The sequence below is a fragment of the Tachypleus tridentatus genome, chromosome 8, assembly GCF_004210375.1.
Source record: "Tachypleus tridentatus isolate NWPU-2018 chromosome 8, ASM421037v1, whole genome shotgun sequence".
NCBI classification, from domain to species: domain Eukaryota; kingdom Metazoa; phylum Arthropoda; class Merostomata; order Xiphosura; family Limulidae; genus Tachypleus; species Tachypleus tridentatus.
In genome coordinates this window covers 97,670,471-97,690,991 of record NC_134832.1, presented here as the reverse complement: position 1 = coordinate 97,690,991, position 20,521 = coordinate 97,670,471, and the positions used below count along the sequence as shown (strand labels likewise).

Genomic DNA, 20,521 nt, shown 5'->3' with positions numbered 1-20,521 from the left:
CGTAAACGCGTCAGTTGGAATGTTCTTCTATTGCCTTAGAACTTACTTCAACATGGTATTTATGGAAATAAAACACGATTATAACACCAAATTTGTATATATATTTTATACTGCCCCAGTGCATCTGCGGACTCACAATGCTAGAAACCGGATTTTGATACCCTTTAGTAGGCATAGCACAGATAGCCCACTGTGTAGCTTTGTGTTTAGCGTCAAACAACAGCCATAAGTGTGAACTACTAATCAAAGGAAAAGTTGCCACTGAGCAGAGCAGTATTACCTATCATCTGTCAACAAGTGAGTTACTTTAACCAAATAACGGGATTTTATTATTACGCTTCTAACGTATTCATAGGTCAAAGTGCAGAGAACAAAGCACAAATGCTCGCCAGTTCTAAAATCCACAGTCCTACCACAGGGTAAAATAGATCCCTTATCAACTAGAAAATCTGTGGATTTACTGATTTTTTTCCTCTTATCACCATCCCAGATTTGCGCTTCGTTATTTAAGATTTCGGTACATTATAAGAGTTACAGCTGTATTCCACTATGGGATTAGAATAGCCTATTTGTTGGCGGTGGGTGATTTTGTCTAGCTGCTTTTTTTCTAGATTATCACTTTAGAATTAGACGACTAATGCATATAACTTTCAAGTACTTTGGGGCAAGAATCGATATACAAACTGTTGTTAGCATTTAGCTAATTTCCGTCAATGAATATATTATTAATTTAACGTAACTCGCTCGATAAAATCATTCTTGATAATTTCATATTCGGTTTGTTTGACAAGTAATGTATGGTGGAAGTTTAAATAAGCTTAATAGAACGTGACGAATTATACACATTTAAAAAATTCGTACTCAGTTAATCCCAGTTTCAACGTGATTAAAATGTTCTGATATACGTTATTAATCAAACTAGTCTTTGTTCTGTAGCTTGCACTATAGATCTAATCGGAATTGTTGTACCATTTTACTGGCCCTGGTGTTAGCGATAAGACTTAAGCTTAAATTTCTATTCTAAACATGAACTTACTTTCGGTTCAAGCATCATTGTTTGCCAGGATGCATCCTGTACCATTAATCAACCCGTACATCTCTGAAGCCTCTCTGTCTGATTATCTGCATGCACAATAATGAGCAACAAGTTTTCTGTCACGGAACTAATACATAATAGAAAGAAACCCCTTAAACGTATGAGCTGTATGAACTTCTGAAACAAGAAAAAAGTTGGATTCAATATGCGTTTCACAGCTAATTAACTCATTAACTTTTTGTTATGTGTCGAACTAAGGATCATAAAAAGATTCGTTGTATGCTAGTTAATAGTGTGATATCGTTAATTATATTTATTACAATTTCTTTACTTCACGTTAATTGTACTTTCTTCATTTTCTGGCCCGCCATGAAAGTCTCATAAAATCGGAATAAATTAATTAATTTCGAAAACATACAACATTAGATTTATTATAGTGTATAGTCAGGTAGTGAATATCTGTAGCTCTAACACAAAGAAAAGAAATCTTAGCAAAATATGTCTATCAACATGTAACTTGGATAATGAATGTTACTCACTACGTGGCGTTCGGAGCATCTGTGTGGAATCACAGAAGTTTAAGCGGTAATTAATCTAAACCATTAGGATTATTACACTACGTGTTGCACTGTCTCCTTTATTTATACTACTTGAAGTGTTTAACGAAATGAATATCCTTAAATCTGGAAGCTAGTCAATATGGTAGTGACATTAATATATTCTACTGTAATATCTTAGGTTACGTTCGAATTTAGTTGTGAGCAGAATATAATTCGACTGGTTATATTTCATGAGCAGAATGTACTTCGATTGATTATATTTCATGAGCAAAATGTACTTCGATTGATTATATTTCATGAGCAGAATGTACTGCGACTGGTTATGTTTCATGAGCAGAATGTACTGCGACTGGTTATATTTCATGAGCAGAATGTACTGCGACTGGTTATATTTCATGAGCAGACATAAGTCAATTTATAAACTAAAGTTACCGTAAATCATTTTTCTTTTGTGAGTTTCAATTTTTACGTGATGAATAACAATTATTTTACACATTATTTAAACATTCAAATATACGTATGTTATTTACTTCTTTCTTTGTTTCTCATTCACTCTAGCAAAGAAAACCACAGACACAACAGTTAAGGTTAGTATTTGTGATTTGTTATTTTACTGAATTTTTGTTTTAATTCTGGTTCATATAAACATTGTGAATAAATAAAATAATGTCTAAAAGTTAGTATCATTCTTAAAATAATCACAGGGCATGCACATATAGTAATTATTTTGTTCAGACCTTACTCGAGTTAGGAAACGTTGAACTCGGTTTGACGTTTATTTAGGGATAAGTTTCAGTTGACTTTAAATATATGAACCTGCTTGCATAATTCTGATTTCCAAAGAATGCCACAGATCTGAAGGTCAGATTCTACTCTTAGATTATGCTCTATTTTATAGAGTTTCTAATTCTGTTTCCATAACTATGATAATTATACGTAATAAATTTGTAAACATTATATATATTTTTCGTAATTCTTAAGTCATTGTTTTCTTATAATGAAATAAAATGTTCAATAAATATCTTAGTTTTTTTTAGGCCTTTTCTAACTAACAATTACATGAGTATAATGGTAAAATAATGTTTCTTAAGCTCCAGTGTATTAGAAACTCCATCTTTTACAAAACAAAAGAAAGACATTTCCTACTATTCCATTGGTGCGTTTTATATTACCACCAAAAGTATAGTAACCAGCGAATATACTCAACTCATGGTTCCATTCAGTCTACTTCTTATAGTTTTCGATTCGGCATGGCCAAGTGGATAAGGCACTCGTCTCGTAATCTGAGGGTCGCGGGTTTGAATTCCTGTCACACCAAACATGCTCGCCCTATCAGCTGTGGGGGCGTTATAATATTCGCTCAGGCTCAGTATTCGTTGGTAAAAAAAGTAGTTATAAAGTTGGCGGTGGGTGCTAATGACTAGCTGCCTTCCCTCCTTCTCGTCTTGTCCCCGCTAGTACAGCGGTAAGTCTACGGATTTACAACGTCAAAATCAGGGGTTCGATTCCCCTCGGTGAGCTCAGCAAATAGCCCAATAGGGCTTTGCTATAAAAAAACACAAACCGCCTCTAGTCTTACACTGCTAAAATTACGGACGGATAGCGCAGATATCCCTCAAGTTGCTTTGCGCGAAATTCAAAACAAATCTTATAAGTTTCAGTTTTCTAATGTGTTTGTTTAAGCTTTGGTTTGTATGATTAACTTTTTCTATAAAAAAAATGTTAATAATGTATACTAAACAAGAAAAATTATTTTTGAACAAAAAATTAATATGTTTTATAAAACATTCATTATTCTTCCTAGAAATTCTAAATTGATGAAGGTAAACATGAAACTACAATTTGTAAACTGCCTTTCTATAAAACGGCATTTCAAATAATGGAGTAAAAAATAGAAAAGGAATATCCGCTTTAAACCAGATCGGTAGTTTTCACTTGAATAAGATTACTTCGTTCAATTCAATTGTTTAGTCAGCTGTAAATTTAACTGAAATTTATAAAAAAAGATGTTTGTTGCATCCTTTCATCAGAAATTTGTTCTTTAAAGTATATCAGTAGATATATCAGTATATCAGTAGATGTAACCGATAGATTTTATAAGTGTCGATAAATAAGGATATTTATTGTCACTTCTTTAAACATCAGCGTATTAACCATTCTTCGCTGCCATGGTAATAGTGCTGTGTGACATTAATCACAACTTTTGAATAGCATTGTATTAACGTATTTTGCTACCAAACTCCTTATAAATGTTAAAATTAAAAGTTTCAATGTCTCTTTCAGAAATTTAATTGTGACAATAAACATTGAACATTTAAAATTCAATCGCATTGTTAACATATTTTCTACTATTTATTACATAACCGTACTCGATTTCTTTAGTTCATGTATATCCTTATAAGAAGTTCTCAAATGAGCAGTTGTTGTCTGCTTAGACCAAAGCTTGTCAGAATTGGATCACGGTAATAAATGTCTAACTTTAATAAGTGTTTTAGATACACGGTGTATAAAATAATGTTGTGGTCGCACAGGTGATGAATGTACAAAAGTCGCAAACAATACATGATTACAGTAATCTATCATCAATACCAATATATTATCACAAAAAATACAAAATAAAATGGAATATGATTCAAAATACACGGGTTCTTTATTTTAACTAATAGGGTAGATTTTGGTGTTGTGTTACCATAAGTTAACCAGAATATTATTGTGAAACGTTATTACTTTATTAGTTATCTCTCCTAAACACTGGTTCTTAAACAGCTGTGCTTATACGAAGGCCGTTTCTTTCTGATGTGTACCTAACTTTATTTAAAGATAAGTTTATTTATAGTTGTTTTTAAAGATAAGTCATTTATTAGCAAATTGTCTTTTTACAAATAAAGAGCCATTATTCTTAGCACATAATTAACATTCTCTTGAAGAGTTTAAAATTTCCTACCAGGACTATTTCTGTAAAAAATAATGCTAATTTTACATAACATCTTCAGAATTTCTATTAAGCTCAAATAGACTCTGAAATATCACCTCAATCTGTGATATAGAATAGCCTTTATAAGCTACAACTTTCTTTTTTACACCTCGTTCCTCGATATGTCTGTCGTCTGAGCTACTAGGTGTGCATTCACCACATTACGTATTGAGAACAGTATTACTGCCTGTAATTTGATAGTAACAGTTTCTAAAGGGTTAGATGACAGCCAATTACAATATCAACTGCTAGCACGTAACAGTATTTTTCCCATTCAATTCATTTTAACCCAGTGAGAATAATCCCATTATATCCATATTTTATAGCCATTTTATCTAATGTTGTCATAATAAAGTCCATTAATGTGTGTAAACAGCAGAATGTCATTTATAATTTGTAGAACACATTTTTAATAAATATGTTTCAAAACAAGATACATTAATGAGTTGCTGTCAATAAACCTTACAGGTTTCATTTGATTTACTTTCTGTAGACAATAAACCTGGTAAAAGAGCCAAAGCATCACAAGGGAAAAGGGGACGATTTTATCGTGTATATAAATGGGATAAAACCAAAAACAGTATCTCAAGAAAAAGAAACTGGAGACTCTTCCAGAGCTGCGAAAGTAACCAAACTAGTAGATCCTGGTGTGGGTGACATGGAATCTCTTATTGAAACCAAAAACAATGAAATAATTCACGAGATAAAAAAGGACTTGTGCACATCTAACGCTGATTGCAAATCGGGTAAGTGGTAACGAATAAATTGGAAAAGTATAAACGTTTATCTTGTTAGAAGTACCTTATTTGATGAAGTTATTGAAGTAGTTAGAAGTATACTATACGTATCTCAGAACAGCTGGTATGGGTATTAACACTTTTATTGATAAGGAGAGAACAATGAAGCAGCTAATTTATATTAAGAACATCTTATAATGGAAGTAAATATAGTCTAAATAAAATATCAAAATGTTTGCGACGGTATTTAATGAAAAGCAGACGAAACAGTACACGGTGATTTAACACTTTAACGAGATCGTTTTCTGAACACAGATACGAAACCGTTTCTTCTTTGATTATAGCCCATTCTTCGAGGAGTGCAGTTTGTGTTTCCTTCACAGATAGTGATAGAAGTCTACTCTAACAAACATGATATTTAAGCTCGTCTCAAAGGCAAACTACAGAACTGAAATGGTAAAGCTGCCATGCGGGAAAAATAGCGTTTACTTACTCTCTGAATGATATTAGTCCTTATATACGATTCAAATGAGCAAATGGTTGAATAGCTGCAACAATATAATTACGTCAGCTTTTACTGTTAGAAAAACACAATTAGAGTCAACTGCCTCGTGCGATTTTTTTCTGTATTGTCAATTGCACTTTTCAAGTGTCCCCAGATATCGTTTCAAACTGTAATTGTAGAAATTAGAACTCATGGCGTTTCTTAGCAACATATGTATTCCTTTTACATAACCACTGCTCATGTGCTCTGGCAGATTGCCAACAATAAACAATTTTTGATTAATAGGTACAAACCATTATGTTATTCTGAAGTTATTGACTTTCTTGATCACAACTATTTAGTGTTTTACAGATTAATCTCGTTATCGCTACATCTTCCCATGTAACACACTCAATATATTACTTTATAAATTGCATTTCAGCTCATGTTCATGTGGAAAAAAAAATGGGTTGTATAAACGTAGGAACGGGTCCTGAAAAATAGATTAATTCTATAATTATATATTTTATGAGAAGTATGAACAAATTCTTTAGACATAAAATTGTATTCTAATAAGTTCAAAATTTAAAGTTCTGAAATTCAATTCTTGAGAAATTATACTAATTTTATCGAATGTCTTATATGTATTATGAATAGCCTTGATTAACTTCTTAAAGAAATCATAGTACAATCTCATCGAGCTACTTTCTTCAATTATTTAAAAATTAATTTTCATATATTATTTATTTTTATTATCAATGTATCAGTTTACTTACCATTTCGTGTTTCTTTTGTTTTACCACTATAAGTTTCTTGCAAATGATATTATAAATATAATAAAGGGGTCACAATAAGATTTTCATCTACAGTTTTTTATTTAGTTCACACAAAATGACATTTACAAAAGCTTAATGAAACGTTCTAGTTTGTAGACGTTAAAACCTCTATAAAATGTGAACTTACGTGTTTGATGTGTCCTACATTCAAACAGGATTCTGTTGCCAGAGTAAAAATGGAAAAACATCTAAATGTCAAAAGGTTCAATTAGGCTTGGGTCGAAGATGTCGTGAAACTTGTATGTGTGGAGAAAGCCTCGTATGTCACTTTGAAGAGTCATCAGTTGAAAATAAAAGGAAAAATAACAAGAACCAAATGGGAATTTGTAAACTGCCGGAAACAATATCTCGTCGTTAAATACACGCCTACCTATAATAATTACGTTTTCCAAACCTACCCGCACTTGTTCATGATAATTAAAAATTTCCATTACACTTTGTTTGTTTTACAATTCTTCTTTGATTTGACTGATTCGTAATGTTGACGCAATCATTCCTCTGCTTGCCCTCACACACACTCGTGAACAAACATCTAAATATTCATCTTATTTTGTTAATAGGAGGCGATGATTTATCAGAGGAAATATTTAGTTTAGGTAGAGGAATAGTTATATTTGTTTACTACTTCTAGCAGCATTAAAGCTGGTGATATCCTGATGAATTATTTTATATTTTAAGATTAATATCGAGATTTACTTGTATGAAAACAAGTAGGAGTTTTAGCCCTACCCTTGCTGATTGTTGTTTCTCAGTATTTTCAGTAGAATACCGTATAATTTCTTATGTTATAGTATTTTCAGAGTCTTATTATAAAACAGTGGTACAGGAAGTTATTAAATGTTGTTTAGATAAAACAATAAATAATATAAGTGTTAGTTGCATTTATTTTAGCTGCATGGAATATCTTAGTAAAAACACTGTACATTCTAATTATAATTGGTATATTTTCTATAGCGGACTTTTACAGTGTTCAAAATAGAGCAATTATAATGTGAACCTGTATAAATAAATTGCATTTCTATATTTTTTTCTGAATGTTTGTGGCTGTGTAAAACTTGCATAAAATAAATGCACATTAGGTGTTTCATGAAAAGTGAATTTTGATAAAAAAAAAAACAGTAGAAGGAAGCTCAATACCAAAGGCGTAAGCTTACAGGTATTTTTGTAAAGAGCTAACTCAAGGGAAAAATACTTTTGAAGGATTGGCTAAAATTGCTCATAAAGGCCACATTATAAGCAATAACAAAAAACAACAACTAATACAGAAATATTAGTAAATATTCAGAGTAAACCAGTTTTCATTTCAAGTAATTTCAGAAACAGACATTGCCTTTTAAAACAGAAATGTGTCAGTTAAAGGAAGAAACTATCAAGTTTATTGACAGATGGCACTCAGGAAGTCCTGCTTGCAACCCCGTGATGACGAGAAAACCCACTTTTAGAGAAAACTATTTAATTAAAAACGGCTAGTATGAGTTGAGAAAATTTTCTCAACCTATACCAGCCGTTTTTAAATATATATCTTGCTTGCAACGTTTACACAATTTCTCATTTCATTTGCTTTGTTACATGTAAGTCGTAATGTGAACACTTACTTTATCTGTAACTCATTCTATACAAGTGTGAATATTATAAAAGTCTATCAATAGCTCATATATACTCTTAGTTATTTAATATTGGAATGTTGCTCCTTTGATATTAAATAGATTTCAAGTCAGATTTTTCAATAGTATATTTTTCCCAGCGCCATCGAACTACAGCTAGTATTTAGGTTAACAGTGTTTATCAAAGGACATTAGTTACGTAGAATAATGAAATTAGCTTCTTGTCAAGTTGATACAACAATATGAAACAGCTAGTAATTCAACATGATTATTAAGACAGTTGATGTTGGTTACGACATCAGTTTTGCCTGAAGCATGATAGTGTTAATATCTTAAACAGAATAATAAAAGTTAAACTTTTAAACATATTATATTTAAGCTTACTTTTAACTTATTTTCTGTTACAATTAAAAATAATCAATGGTAGTTTAAATTTACAATTAATAAATTAGCTAGTATCTCCTGTCAAAATAATCTCAACTTTCATCTAATAATTTCTATATCTAATACAAAAGTTCTAATACAAAAAGGTCATCAAAACTAATAAATGATACCAATATTACACGAAAACAATCTTGAGCTAAAAGTGACGTTAGAGATTTTACAACTAAATGAAGTTAAGCTATACTAAGAATTTAAAATTTATGTTGAATGACGTTCTCACAATTAACGCTTAAGTGAAATGAAGATCTTAAAAGTAATTTAAAGCTTGTGTAAAAGTATCAACCTGTGTAAACGAAGTACCCGTTAGAGAGAGGGCAAACTGAGTGAACATGAAATACATTACGAAATGATAACTAAACGAATAAAAACAGAACAATAATGTGAATGAAATTTTGCTGTTAGAATCTGCACGGTTGATACATAAAACAAGTTATTACAAAATGTATAATGGAGTGGGCGACATGATATTTGTAATAAGTAGCTGTTCTTCTAATTTTGTTTTACATTTATCAGTGTATAATATAATATGACAAATACATTGTGTGTATTGTGTGTGAAAAACTGTATGCATTCATATTTCAAATAAAGAAAATTCTTTGTGTTGAATTTTTATCTTTTTGATGACAGTAGAAAAGGAAATGGGATATTACAAAAAATAGTTCATTTTAGGTGAAACTACACGTTTTAAATCAGTCACTGCAGACGACTTATGTATCTTTCTCCACCTATCATATTAACCAAAGCATTAATCTTAATAAATAAAGCTGTTAATACTGGTTTTCGCCATGCTTAGGTTAGGTTTGTACTAATAGATGAAGTATAGTAATTTCATGAATCATCCATTTGGAAGTTGATTCTAATTTGCAGAGTTATTATAAACCCATTCAACTAGAAAACAAAAATAAAAATAGTAAACTTTACTAAGTGATCGTACCAATTCAGTAAGTGATCATATCCAGATTCTGAGAAGAAACAAGGATTTTAAAGTGGATTTCTTGTTGACTATTGAATCTCAAGAAATATTAATAACTATTCAGGAACTTTAGACTTGAACTAAAGCAGTTATTCCCTGTATAAATATCAGTTTGAATACGAATTCTGTAGCTTATACACTTATTTACAAAAACATACCATGTGGTTTATTGCCTTCGGCTACCATAACTTGCCCTCCCTAGTGGAACAGCGGAATTTCTGTTTGTATGAAGTTAAGCACAAAGCTACATAATAGAGCGTCTGTGCTCTGCTCACCACTGGTATTGAAATTCGGTTTCTAGTGTTGTAATTCAACAGACGTACCACTGTGTACTCGAGAATGATTGCGCCAGTGGTCGATTTGTCACACCTGTCATTATCAAAACGGTAAATTAGAATTTTCGGTCTGAGGCAGCTAGTCATCACCACCCACCGCCAACTCTTGGGCTACTCTTTTACCAACGAATAGTGGGATTAACCGTAACTTTATAACACACTCACGGCTGAAATGGTGAGCATGTTTGGTGCGAGCGGGATTTGAACCAGCGACCTTCAAATTACGAGTCGAACGATTTAACCCATCTGGCCATGCCGGGCCCGTAGTTGTTAGTCTTACAGATGTAGATACATTTATTATTAAAGTGAGTGTTTTTTTTTTATGTTTACAAATTTCTAAGCAACCGCATTATTGGTTTCATATTTGTCTTTTATCGTATGTGCTCTTATTCATTATTTCATATGTCGTATAATAAAATCCTATTTCTAACGTAATAAAACATGAACAAGAAACTGATATATTATATTTTACTGCCCTAGTTTGAATGTTATTTCTCCACTATGTTTTTCTCGCTGTTTTCAGTATCAGAGATGCAAATGTTTTGTTACATAATACTTTAAAGATATTTTCCCCTTCATAATACATTACGTTTTGCAATGGACTTTATCTTTGGTGTTGACTTTTTTCTTTGCATCCTTTGTTTGTTTTGGAATTTCGCACAAAGCTACACGAGGGCTATCTGTGCCAGCCGTCCCTAATTTAGCAGTGTAAAACTAGAGGGAAGGCAGCAAGTCATCACCACCCACCGCCAACTCTTGGGCTACTCTTTTACCAACGAATAGTGGGATTGACCGTCACTTTATAACGCCCCCACCGCTGAAAGGGCTAGCATATTTGGCGCGACGGGGATGCGAACCCGCGACTTTCAGATTACGAGTCGCACGACTTACGCGCTTGGCCATGCCAGGCCTGTCTTTGCATCCATGTAACTCTTTATCAGCAACGTCAAACAGAGATAAGCATCAATATTTCAGTAGCTAAAGACACATAATTACTAAAATAAAAAATACATTGTGTTATATATATAAATTATGTACAACTTATAAATAAAATGAACTTGTCTGTTTTTGAAAGCCCTTAAAAAGACAATTTATTTCTGAAACACTAATCTGCTTCTTTTTGGCGCAGTTTTAAATATAAAATTAGAAAAAATTGCAAAATCGTGAAACCTATCACTAAGACTAATATAGAAGAAAAGTAAGTAAAAGTTTGATATTATAGGATAAACAAATTGTATTTTTACTGCAGTAATAAGAGAAGTTATAGTTAAGACAAGATTTTAATTTAAATGGCCAGGTGGTTAAGACATTCTAATAGTAGTCTGCGGGTCTCGGGTTCGAATCCATTTAACATCAAACATGCTCGCCCTTTCAGCCGTGGGGGAGTTATAATGTCAATCCCACTATTTATTGGTTTATAGAGTAGTTCAAGAGTTGGCCATTGGTGGGGTTTACGAGTTGCCTTTCCTCTTACACTGCTAAGTTAGGGATGGCTAGCGCAGATAGCCCTTATATAGCTTTGCCTGAAATTGAAAAACAAACAAACAAACAATCATTTGACCAATTATTCATGTTACCTTATCTTCTATAATAACATGACTAGCATCACTGTATTCGGTACTGCAAAAACTATATTTGCAACCAAATAACGAGTCCTACGTAAAAGGCTTGCAAAAGAAATCTCTGCACAAACAGGATAATACTAAAGCTAACTTAGAAGAACTGTGGGGACAAGTAATTTCTCCAACATCGCTAAGTGGGTTAAATACTACTGTTTCAGATGGGCATAAATAAATATGTGACGATACAGCGATAAGATAGTCTTATCATGTAACCGTGATACGAATGTATCCATACATCGTCCGATACAATACGATTTATGTATCTTTATAAAATTTGGCAAGCTTATAGTAAGTGGCCCGGCATGGCAAGCGTGTTAAGTCGTGCGACTCGTAATCTGAGGGTCGCGGGTTCGCATCCCCTTCGCGCCAAACATGCTCGCCCTTTCAGCTGTGGGAGCGTTATAAAGTGACGGCCAATCCCACTATTCGTTGGTAAAAGAGTAGCCCAAGAGTTGGCGGTGGGTGGTGATGACTAGTTGCCTTCCCTCTAGTCTTACACTGCTAAATTAGGGACGGCTAGCATAGATAGCCCTCGAATAGCTTTGTGCGAAATTCAAAAAACAAACAAACAAACTTATGGTAAGCATTATAAGTATTTTGTACAGAAAAAGTCAAAATTTATTGTAAATTATTTTTGCTAAAACCTCATGATTTAATAAAGAAAAATGAATATTAAATACCACAAGTTGTCTTCATTTTTTTAAATCAAAAATATTACGTGTAAAGTAACATAATAAATTAACAATAATAAAATTCATGGACAGACATTAACTTTTTATTTATTTTAATTATCTTTCCGGCTGCTATTAGCTTGAGAAAGCACTGTAAAGTGTGAAATACTTAAAGAGTGCGATGCTAGCAATATTGATAATACATTACAGACAATACTGTCAACCGTAGTAAATACATTTTACCCAGCAGTTATCAAATTCCTGTAGGCAAAGCCCGGCATGGCCAAGTGTGTTAAGGCGCTCGACTCGTAATCCGAGGGTCGCGGGTTCGAATCCCGATCACACCAAACATGCTCGCCCCTTCAGCTGTGAGGGCGTTATAATGTGCGGTCGATCCCACTATTCGTTGGTAAAAGAGTAGCCCAAGAGTTGGCGGTCGGTGGTGATGACTCGCTGCTTTTCCTCTAGTCTTACACTGCTAAATTAGGGACGACTAGCGCAGATAGCCCTCGAGTAGCTTTGCACGAAATTCAAAACAAACAAACTGCTACATAGTATTTGTAAACAATCACTAATGCTTTAACGGTATTTACAAAAGCAACTGTAAATATAGGGGAACTATTCTTAGGATTGTGATGTTGTCCACAAACTTATTCTAGGCTTTTAAAATTAATTTTTGGTAAATGTGCATGTATAAAATATATAAATATAAAGCACTTGATTCAGTGGTTGCTTGTTTCGTTTATGATATTTAAAATTTAGTTGCATCTTGTGTAATCTAAAGTAATATAATATCCGGAATCTCTTTATCAACTAGTTTACGTACTTTGGTAGAAACAAAAGAAATGGTTGCTGAAAGAACCTCTTTCTTTTGCTATGAATGAGGAATTTTGTTTTAATTTGCGCTGTGTGATTGTCCACAAGCCACTCCTATAGTTTAGGAGCTAACAGGTCTAATTTCGTCAGGTGAGCTCGGAGTAGTCCAGTCTTAATGGTGTAGTTCCCCTACAAGTTGAGCCTGAAACGCTCCAGGAAGGTCACCCAGGCATGAATTTTATGACGTCATATTTTGTGTTTCCATCACTAACAAGAATCGCGGTACCACGTATGAAATTACGTTCTCACAGTTCGCAGGTACTCAGAGGCAAGTGTCTTAACAGGATTTTTAAGGGTATAGAACCCCTTTGGAGTGACTATATATGCAATTAGCATAATGGATAAACTTGACCAGTACACAGTCTCTGTGAATCATGAAGAACGTTTTATGCTAGTAATGGTAGTAGATGACGCTATGAACAGTAGTATTGAATCTGTATGGGTGTTACAATATGTCACGCGTAAAGAACGTAAGAGTATTTTACATTTGTTATTATTTTGTGTTAAATTCTTCTTTGTTTACTTAACTATGTTTCTTTAAGAGGGGTGAAACGCTTGAGGATGTTTCTTAAATAAAATTCAGTTTGTTTTCATCTTGAGAAATTGGTAAAACGAAATTTGATTTGTAAATAAAACAACTACTGATAAAATGTCTTAATTATACCCTCTTTGGGAACCAAAGGCAGTGTGGTGTGAAGATAGGTCAATATTAAACAGATTCACATATAAATAAATAATGTAGACCTGATAATAAATTACACACATTGAGTCAATTAATCACATATTTGTTATTTTAGAAAAGTGTTCCATTAAGTATGTGTATTTGATGATAAACATGGCAATGCAAGCAGTTCACACTTATGATCATGCAAACATATGAACACACTTGAACATCGTAGTGTTTTGCAGTGTCAACATATGAAAAAAGATATTGTAGCGTTCTCTCACTTTGAATGATTATTTAAAATCTGGCTTTTTACAGAAGTTTGAGAAGCGACAGCTATCATGGGAAATCAATATATTTCATCTCACTTGCTCCACAAAATGTGCCATCTTGCCCTTTTTTTTCATTTGTGGAGGCTTTATAATGTGACGGTCAATCCCACTATTCGTTGGCAAAAAAGTAGCCCAAAGGTTGGTGGCGAGTGATGATGACTAGATGTTTTACCTCTATTCTTTCACCTACAAATTAGGGATGGCTGACAGCGATAACCGTCGTGTAAATTTGTGCGAGATCCAAACAAAACTTCATTAAAAATTAACAAACTTGAAATAGAAAGTTTTAATTCCTAAAACGATTTCAAAGAATAATTGTTTAAGCCTTCAAGAAACGAAGAATCATTTCATCCCTAACGTTATCTTAGAACTTCTGATGATGTTTTCGTCAGATCCTTTGTATTGTGATTCATGCCGATATTCTATGCAAAGATTTAACATTTTCTATACCTGTTCTATTTGGCCAACCATAAAACAGCACCAAGTTAACCATCACCGGAAAATATTTGGTGAAAACGTTGCTTATTTTACGTAGTTGGTTCATTTTCTTTATCTTCCAATTTGTCAGAATAAGTCTTGTTCGTATGACCACTAGCGTCATCTCACAATAATTTTTTCCGGTTTTTGAATACATTCTACAAAATCATAGCTCAAGGGATAAGTCAATGTTGTTGTTTTTTCAGCTTGAATGACGCTATTAAATCTTTATTTCTGAAAATAATGCCATCTAAAGAAAAAAATCAATCATTTCTCCATGAAAGCTGAGTTAAATTATACATTTCCTATGTGGAAACTAGAGACTTCAATGTATCCCGCTGGTACAGTGGTAAGATTTGGATTTACAACGTTAAAATTTAGAATTCGATTCCCCTCGGTGGACGTAGCAGATAGCTAGATGTGGCTTTGCTATAAGAAAACACACAGACTTCAATATTTTGCATAATAAGTAAAAACAAAAATGTCATTCATATTATAAACGGGAATATGTTATGAATACATTGATCAATATTTTTGAAAAGCTAATTACAAACGCAAACAGCGAGATTTAAATGACAACAAAAATAATCTTCATATCTCAAGTCCTACCATGACATACCTCGGTGGCACAGCGGTATGTTGGCGGAGTTACAACCCTAGAAACCGCGTTCTGATACCGTGGTATGCAGACAGACATAACCCATTTTATACTGCTTAAATAAATCAGCCTTTCACACATGTAACTGAGAATTATCTGTAGCTGTTGCACAGGTGTTGTTTACCAATGGCATTACTCTTAATATTAGAAGATGTTACATTCAGAATATAGTCTAGTCTCCACAAGATGAAACAAATACTTACATTGTATATTCAGTATTGAGAAAATCTTTTCTATTTGATGTTTCTATCTGATTCAGCTGGTCCCAGATATTTCTGCTTGCAATAACAAAAAAAATGGACAAGAAGTTGTTCTCTTCAAGGAAAGAAACAAAATAAACATTAATCATTCCCCTCAAAACTTTACACAGACAGCAAATCATGGTAATAAGTCTAAAATTGGGTAGAATCTTCAAGTTTCTAGTCTTTACTAAAGGTATGACAACAGTTAAATGTTGTGGATTTTCAAATGTCTTCTCCAACCGTACCAATTTAAAAATAACTAGAAGATGGCTTAGTAAAGTGGAAGAGGGATAGTGCAACATCTCACTAGAATATCATCCAGTCCTAAAGATGTACTGCAAGTAGTGTACATGAAGAGGGATAGTGCAACATTTCACTAGGATATCATCCAGTCCTAAAGATGTACTGCAAGTAGTGTACATGAAGAGGGATAGTGCAACATCTCACTAGGATATCATCCAGTCCTAAAGATGTACTGCAAGTAGTGTACATGAAGAGGGATAGCGCAACATCTCACTAAAATATCATCCAGTCCTAAGGATGTACTGCAAGTAGTGTACATCAACTTTTGAATGAAATTTTACTATTATCCACAAGTCAATCGTACTGACAAAATAAAAATTATTTTGGCATGTCTTAAAAGCTAAGAATTCAGAGTAACAGGTGGACGTGCGTGAAGAATAAAAAATAATTATATATAATTATGTTTTCAGTGCCCTCTAAAGCAACCATTTTTTTTTCTTTTTTCAAGGAGCTAAGATATCAATATGACAAGATGTGAGCGCTCCGTTCATCCTCCAAATCTTTTATCAGAATAACTTGTGACTAAAGTGATTCTTAAAGTAAAACTTAACTAAGATTCTTTCAGTCTCGACCGTTTGATTTGCTTAGCGTGGTCTGAAACTTGTGAGGTTGGTATAAGCGAATGATAAGCAAGTTTTTTCTGGCATCATGAATTCATAAGGATGAAATGGAAAACATATCATGGTTTTAAAAATATTTAATGCTTCCACAATTTCACTAACATTCGATTTCATGCACCACTGGTGACTTACTGAGACAAACAATATGGTAACACTCTTTAATGAACTAATAAGGATTTACTAGCGCAGTAAAACAATGCAAGTTTCTTTGTTTTTAAATTTCGCGCAAAGCTAAACGATGGCTGTCTGCGCTAAAACAATATAAGACCATCAATGATTTAGCGATAGAAAATTTACTAAAATACAACTCTAAAATTTCAGGTTCAATCCCCATGAATGACACAATATATAGGTCCAATGTGGTTTTGCTTTAAGACAAGTAAACACCAATGAATGAATATACACATGCGCTATATGAATGTTACAGTTTAATGTGCTGCCATCTTTAGGTCAAAAACTCATATATGTGTAAATAATAAATTTCTTGTTAATTAAGTCTGCAGCCTTAACTTATTTGTGCGATAAAGAATTTAAAGACTAAAATCATGGAAGTTTACCAAGCTACATTGTAGTTTGATAAAAGCTGTTACGATGTCATATAAATTGCCAGGTCAAAAGGTTTTTAGTAATAATTACCTTTAACAACATCACAGGTAACAACCTTCTTATAAATGACTATAAACAATAAATGGGAGTTAAGTTCCGAACAGAAATATTAGTCGTAAATACCTTGAAATATCTATCATGTCTCGATAGTCATTGCCACAAAAAACTCTTATTGCACTACAGATCATGATCATATTATATGAAAAAACGATGTTTGAGACTCTCTATAATGATTGGCTTAGGCTTACTCTCAAACTTCAACTGATTTTAAGAAATTTGGAAATTGTAAACTCATCTCTGATATCACATTTGCAGAACTTTATCCTAGAGGCTCCCGCCCTCGTCTTATGTATAGCTTACCGAAAATACACAGAAAAGGTTTATCCTACTGACTTATTCTAGCTTTTCTTGGTTCCTACACCTACAAACTTGCTAAATACACAAAGCTGACATATTAACTAAGAACGAATTTACTGTTAAAGATTTTTCTTTTCATTTGTTCAAGAGATATCCAAATTTCCTCTGGCAAACCAATTAGTTATGGTCAGTTTTGATATTCAGTCCTCATTCACTAACATCCCACTTCAGGAAACAAGTAAACAGTTATTCCCTTCCAAAAATGCTCTGCATTCTAACTTCAACCACAAAAGCTTCTTAATATGGCTCTCAAGAGCAATCATTTTGTTTTTAATGGTCATCTTTATGACTATATAGACGGAGTGCAATGGAGTCACCTCTAGGTCCGATTTTTTGTTATTACGAACTTCAATGGCTGAATAATTGTCCTCTTGTTATATAGTGTTATATAGAAGTTACTTTGATGACACTTTTCTACTCTTTCATAACACCGATCACACCAAGAAGTTTTAGAATACCTAAACTCCCAACATCCTTGTAAAAAAGTTACATACGAAATGGAAAGAGACAATAACTTAGTTTTTTAGACGTTCAAATAATCAATATAATGAATCTCTTTGCAACATCTGTTACCCTAAGAAAGCATTTACTGGCTTATACACTCGTTTCGACAGTTTCATACCAGACCTCTTCAAACACACGTTTTTCTAAATCCTGCAAACGAAGCGTATATTCCTGCTACTTCTGTCTTCACTCAGAAATTTCAAAAATTCAAAACATATTACAAAGTAATGATTATCCCCTTAATTTATTACACGAACACTTTTAACAAGTAAATTAAAATCTACCGAAAAGTCACACTAGGTTTCGTGTTTACGTCAACATTTATAATTAAAAATATGTTTGAACCTGATATGTTCTACACATTCCAATGCCTTCGTGCAAAGTATATAAACACACTTGCGGCACACATATATATATCCGTAAAGCTACCTATGTTGGTAAAACTACATGCCACCTACAAATACTGCACATGAGATATGAACTAACTGAACCACCCAAGTCTTCTGTCCGACTGTACGATGTAAATAACAACCACCCAATACTTCTAAAAAACTTTAAAATTCTCAACTCCGAAGTCACAGATTACGAACTCTTTATTAAAGAAAGCCTTTCCATTTTCAATGATCACCAAAAACTAAATAATAACATCAACTCTTCCCTGTTGTCATTAATGTAATCAATTCTGGAGTCTCAGGGTTTTTTGTTATTAGTTTAAATATACTGTGTTTATGTTTGTATTTAAGTATTTTCTATAATAGTTTCAAAGGACTTCTTGAACCTGTGTGTTTTTCTAACATAATGAACAGGGGGAATGTTCTTCAAAGACAAACAAACAGACATACAGACAAAAACCCCTTTGCAGAGTTGACCAAGGACTAATGTAACCGTTTCTGCTGATTGACTATACACACTGTTATAACAGTTACATTGCCGACGGTACAAGTCCTACTGGTATATTTAAAGAAGAAAGTAAACATTTCCCGGTTATCATCAATTTGTTTCTTGTTTTTGAACTTTCACACAAAGCTACACTGAGGCTATCTGCGCTAGCCATCGCTAATTTAACAGCTAAAAACTAGAGAGAAGGCAGCTAGTGATAACTAGCCATCGCCAACTTTTGGGCTACTCTTTTACTAACGAATAGTGGGATTGACATAATAACGCCTCCACAGATAAAAGGGCGAGCATGTTTGGTGTGATGGAGATTCGAGCTCTCAACCCTCAGATTACGAGTCGAGTGTCCTAGAAGAACAAAGGAATTATTTTTGATATTGAACAATTCTCTATTTAATATTTTAGAGAACAAATGAGGCGTTGGATGTTACCTAGATGTTAACATTCCATTACTGTGAACCCATGAATTCATGGTCCTCATTCCGCAGCTGGGAAATCTCAGTCTACATTATGAGGCTGTGAGCGTTGTAAGACTAACGGGGTTGAACCCTTTATTTGGTTAGACAGGATTAGCCGACGACTTGATGGTAGATGTTTGTCACACTTGTCGTATTGTAGTTCGTCAGTCAAAGTCAATCATAATTAAGCATGGCTTAAAGATAATAAATAGTCTTTGTATATCTTTGAGTGATAAGTTTAAAATAAAACTACAAAGAAAATAATTCTAGAAATAGTAATGACATTCCACATGAATATTAATGGTTATTAAACTCATTTTTATATTTTTTTTATGTACCAAACACTCATAACATTGTGGGTTACATTGGTACATAATAACATATAAGTTACACGAAAAACCATTAACTGTTTGTTTGTTTTGGAATTTCGCACAAAGCTACTCGAGGGGTATCTGTGCTAGCCGTCCCTAATTTAGCAGTGTAAGACTAGAGGGAAGGCAGCTAGTCATCACCACCCACCGCCAACTCTTGGGCTACTCTTTTACCAACGAATAGTGGGATTGACCGTCACAATATAACGCCCCCACGGCTGGGAGGGCGAGCATGTTTAGCGCGACGCGGGCGCGAACCCGCGACCCTCGGATTACGAGTCGCACGCCTTACGCGCTAGGCCATGTCGGGCCAAAACCATTAACAAAAGGACAATCAAAATTGAAATTAATTCAAATAGTAACTTCGGCTCTATATATACTTTACATATATAAAACAAAGAGTAATCTCACCCCAATATCATTTCACCAATTCTTTACTTCGAGTGTTTTAAAAGACAAAACATGAAATTTATCAGTATTATGTAATATGTTACCTTACCTTCCATAACAACATGGCTAGCATCACTGTATTCTGTACTGCAAAAACTATATTTGCAACCAAATAACGAGTCCTACATAAAATGCTTGCAAAAGAAATCTCTGCACCAACAGGACAATACTAAAGCTAACTTAGAAGAACTGTGGGGACAAGTAACTCCTCCAACATCGCTAAATGGGTTAAATAAATGTGTGGCGATACAGCGACAAGATAGTCTCATCATGTAACCGTGATACGATTGTATCCATACATCGTCTAATACAATACGACTTATGTATCTTTATAAAATTTGGCAAGCTTATAGTAAGCATTGTACGCATTTTG

General features: G+C 33.4%; 1 protein-coding gene across 1 annotated transcript in view; it reads left to right on the top strand.

Annotated features, from left to right (window-relative positions):
- Positions 1-9,281, top strand: part of LOC143223018 (uncharacterized) — a 96,278-nt gene extending 86,997 nt beyond the window's left edge. The window contains exons 5-7 of the mRNA XM_076450372.1: positions 2,155-2,183; positions 5,064-5,316; positions 6,783-9,281. Of these exons, the coding sequence (XP_076306487.1) occupies positions 2,155-2,183; positions 5,064-5,316; positions 6,783-6,985 (485 nt within the window). The 3' untranslated portion in view covers positions 6,986-9,281. The remainder of the gene's footprint in view (positions 1-2,154; positions 2,184-5,063; positions 5,317-6,782) is intronic.
- The last annotated feature ends 11,240 nt before the right edge of the window (positions 9,282-20,521 follow it).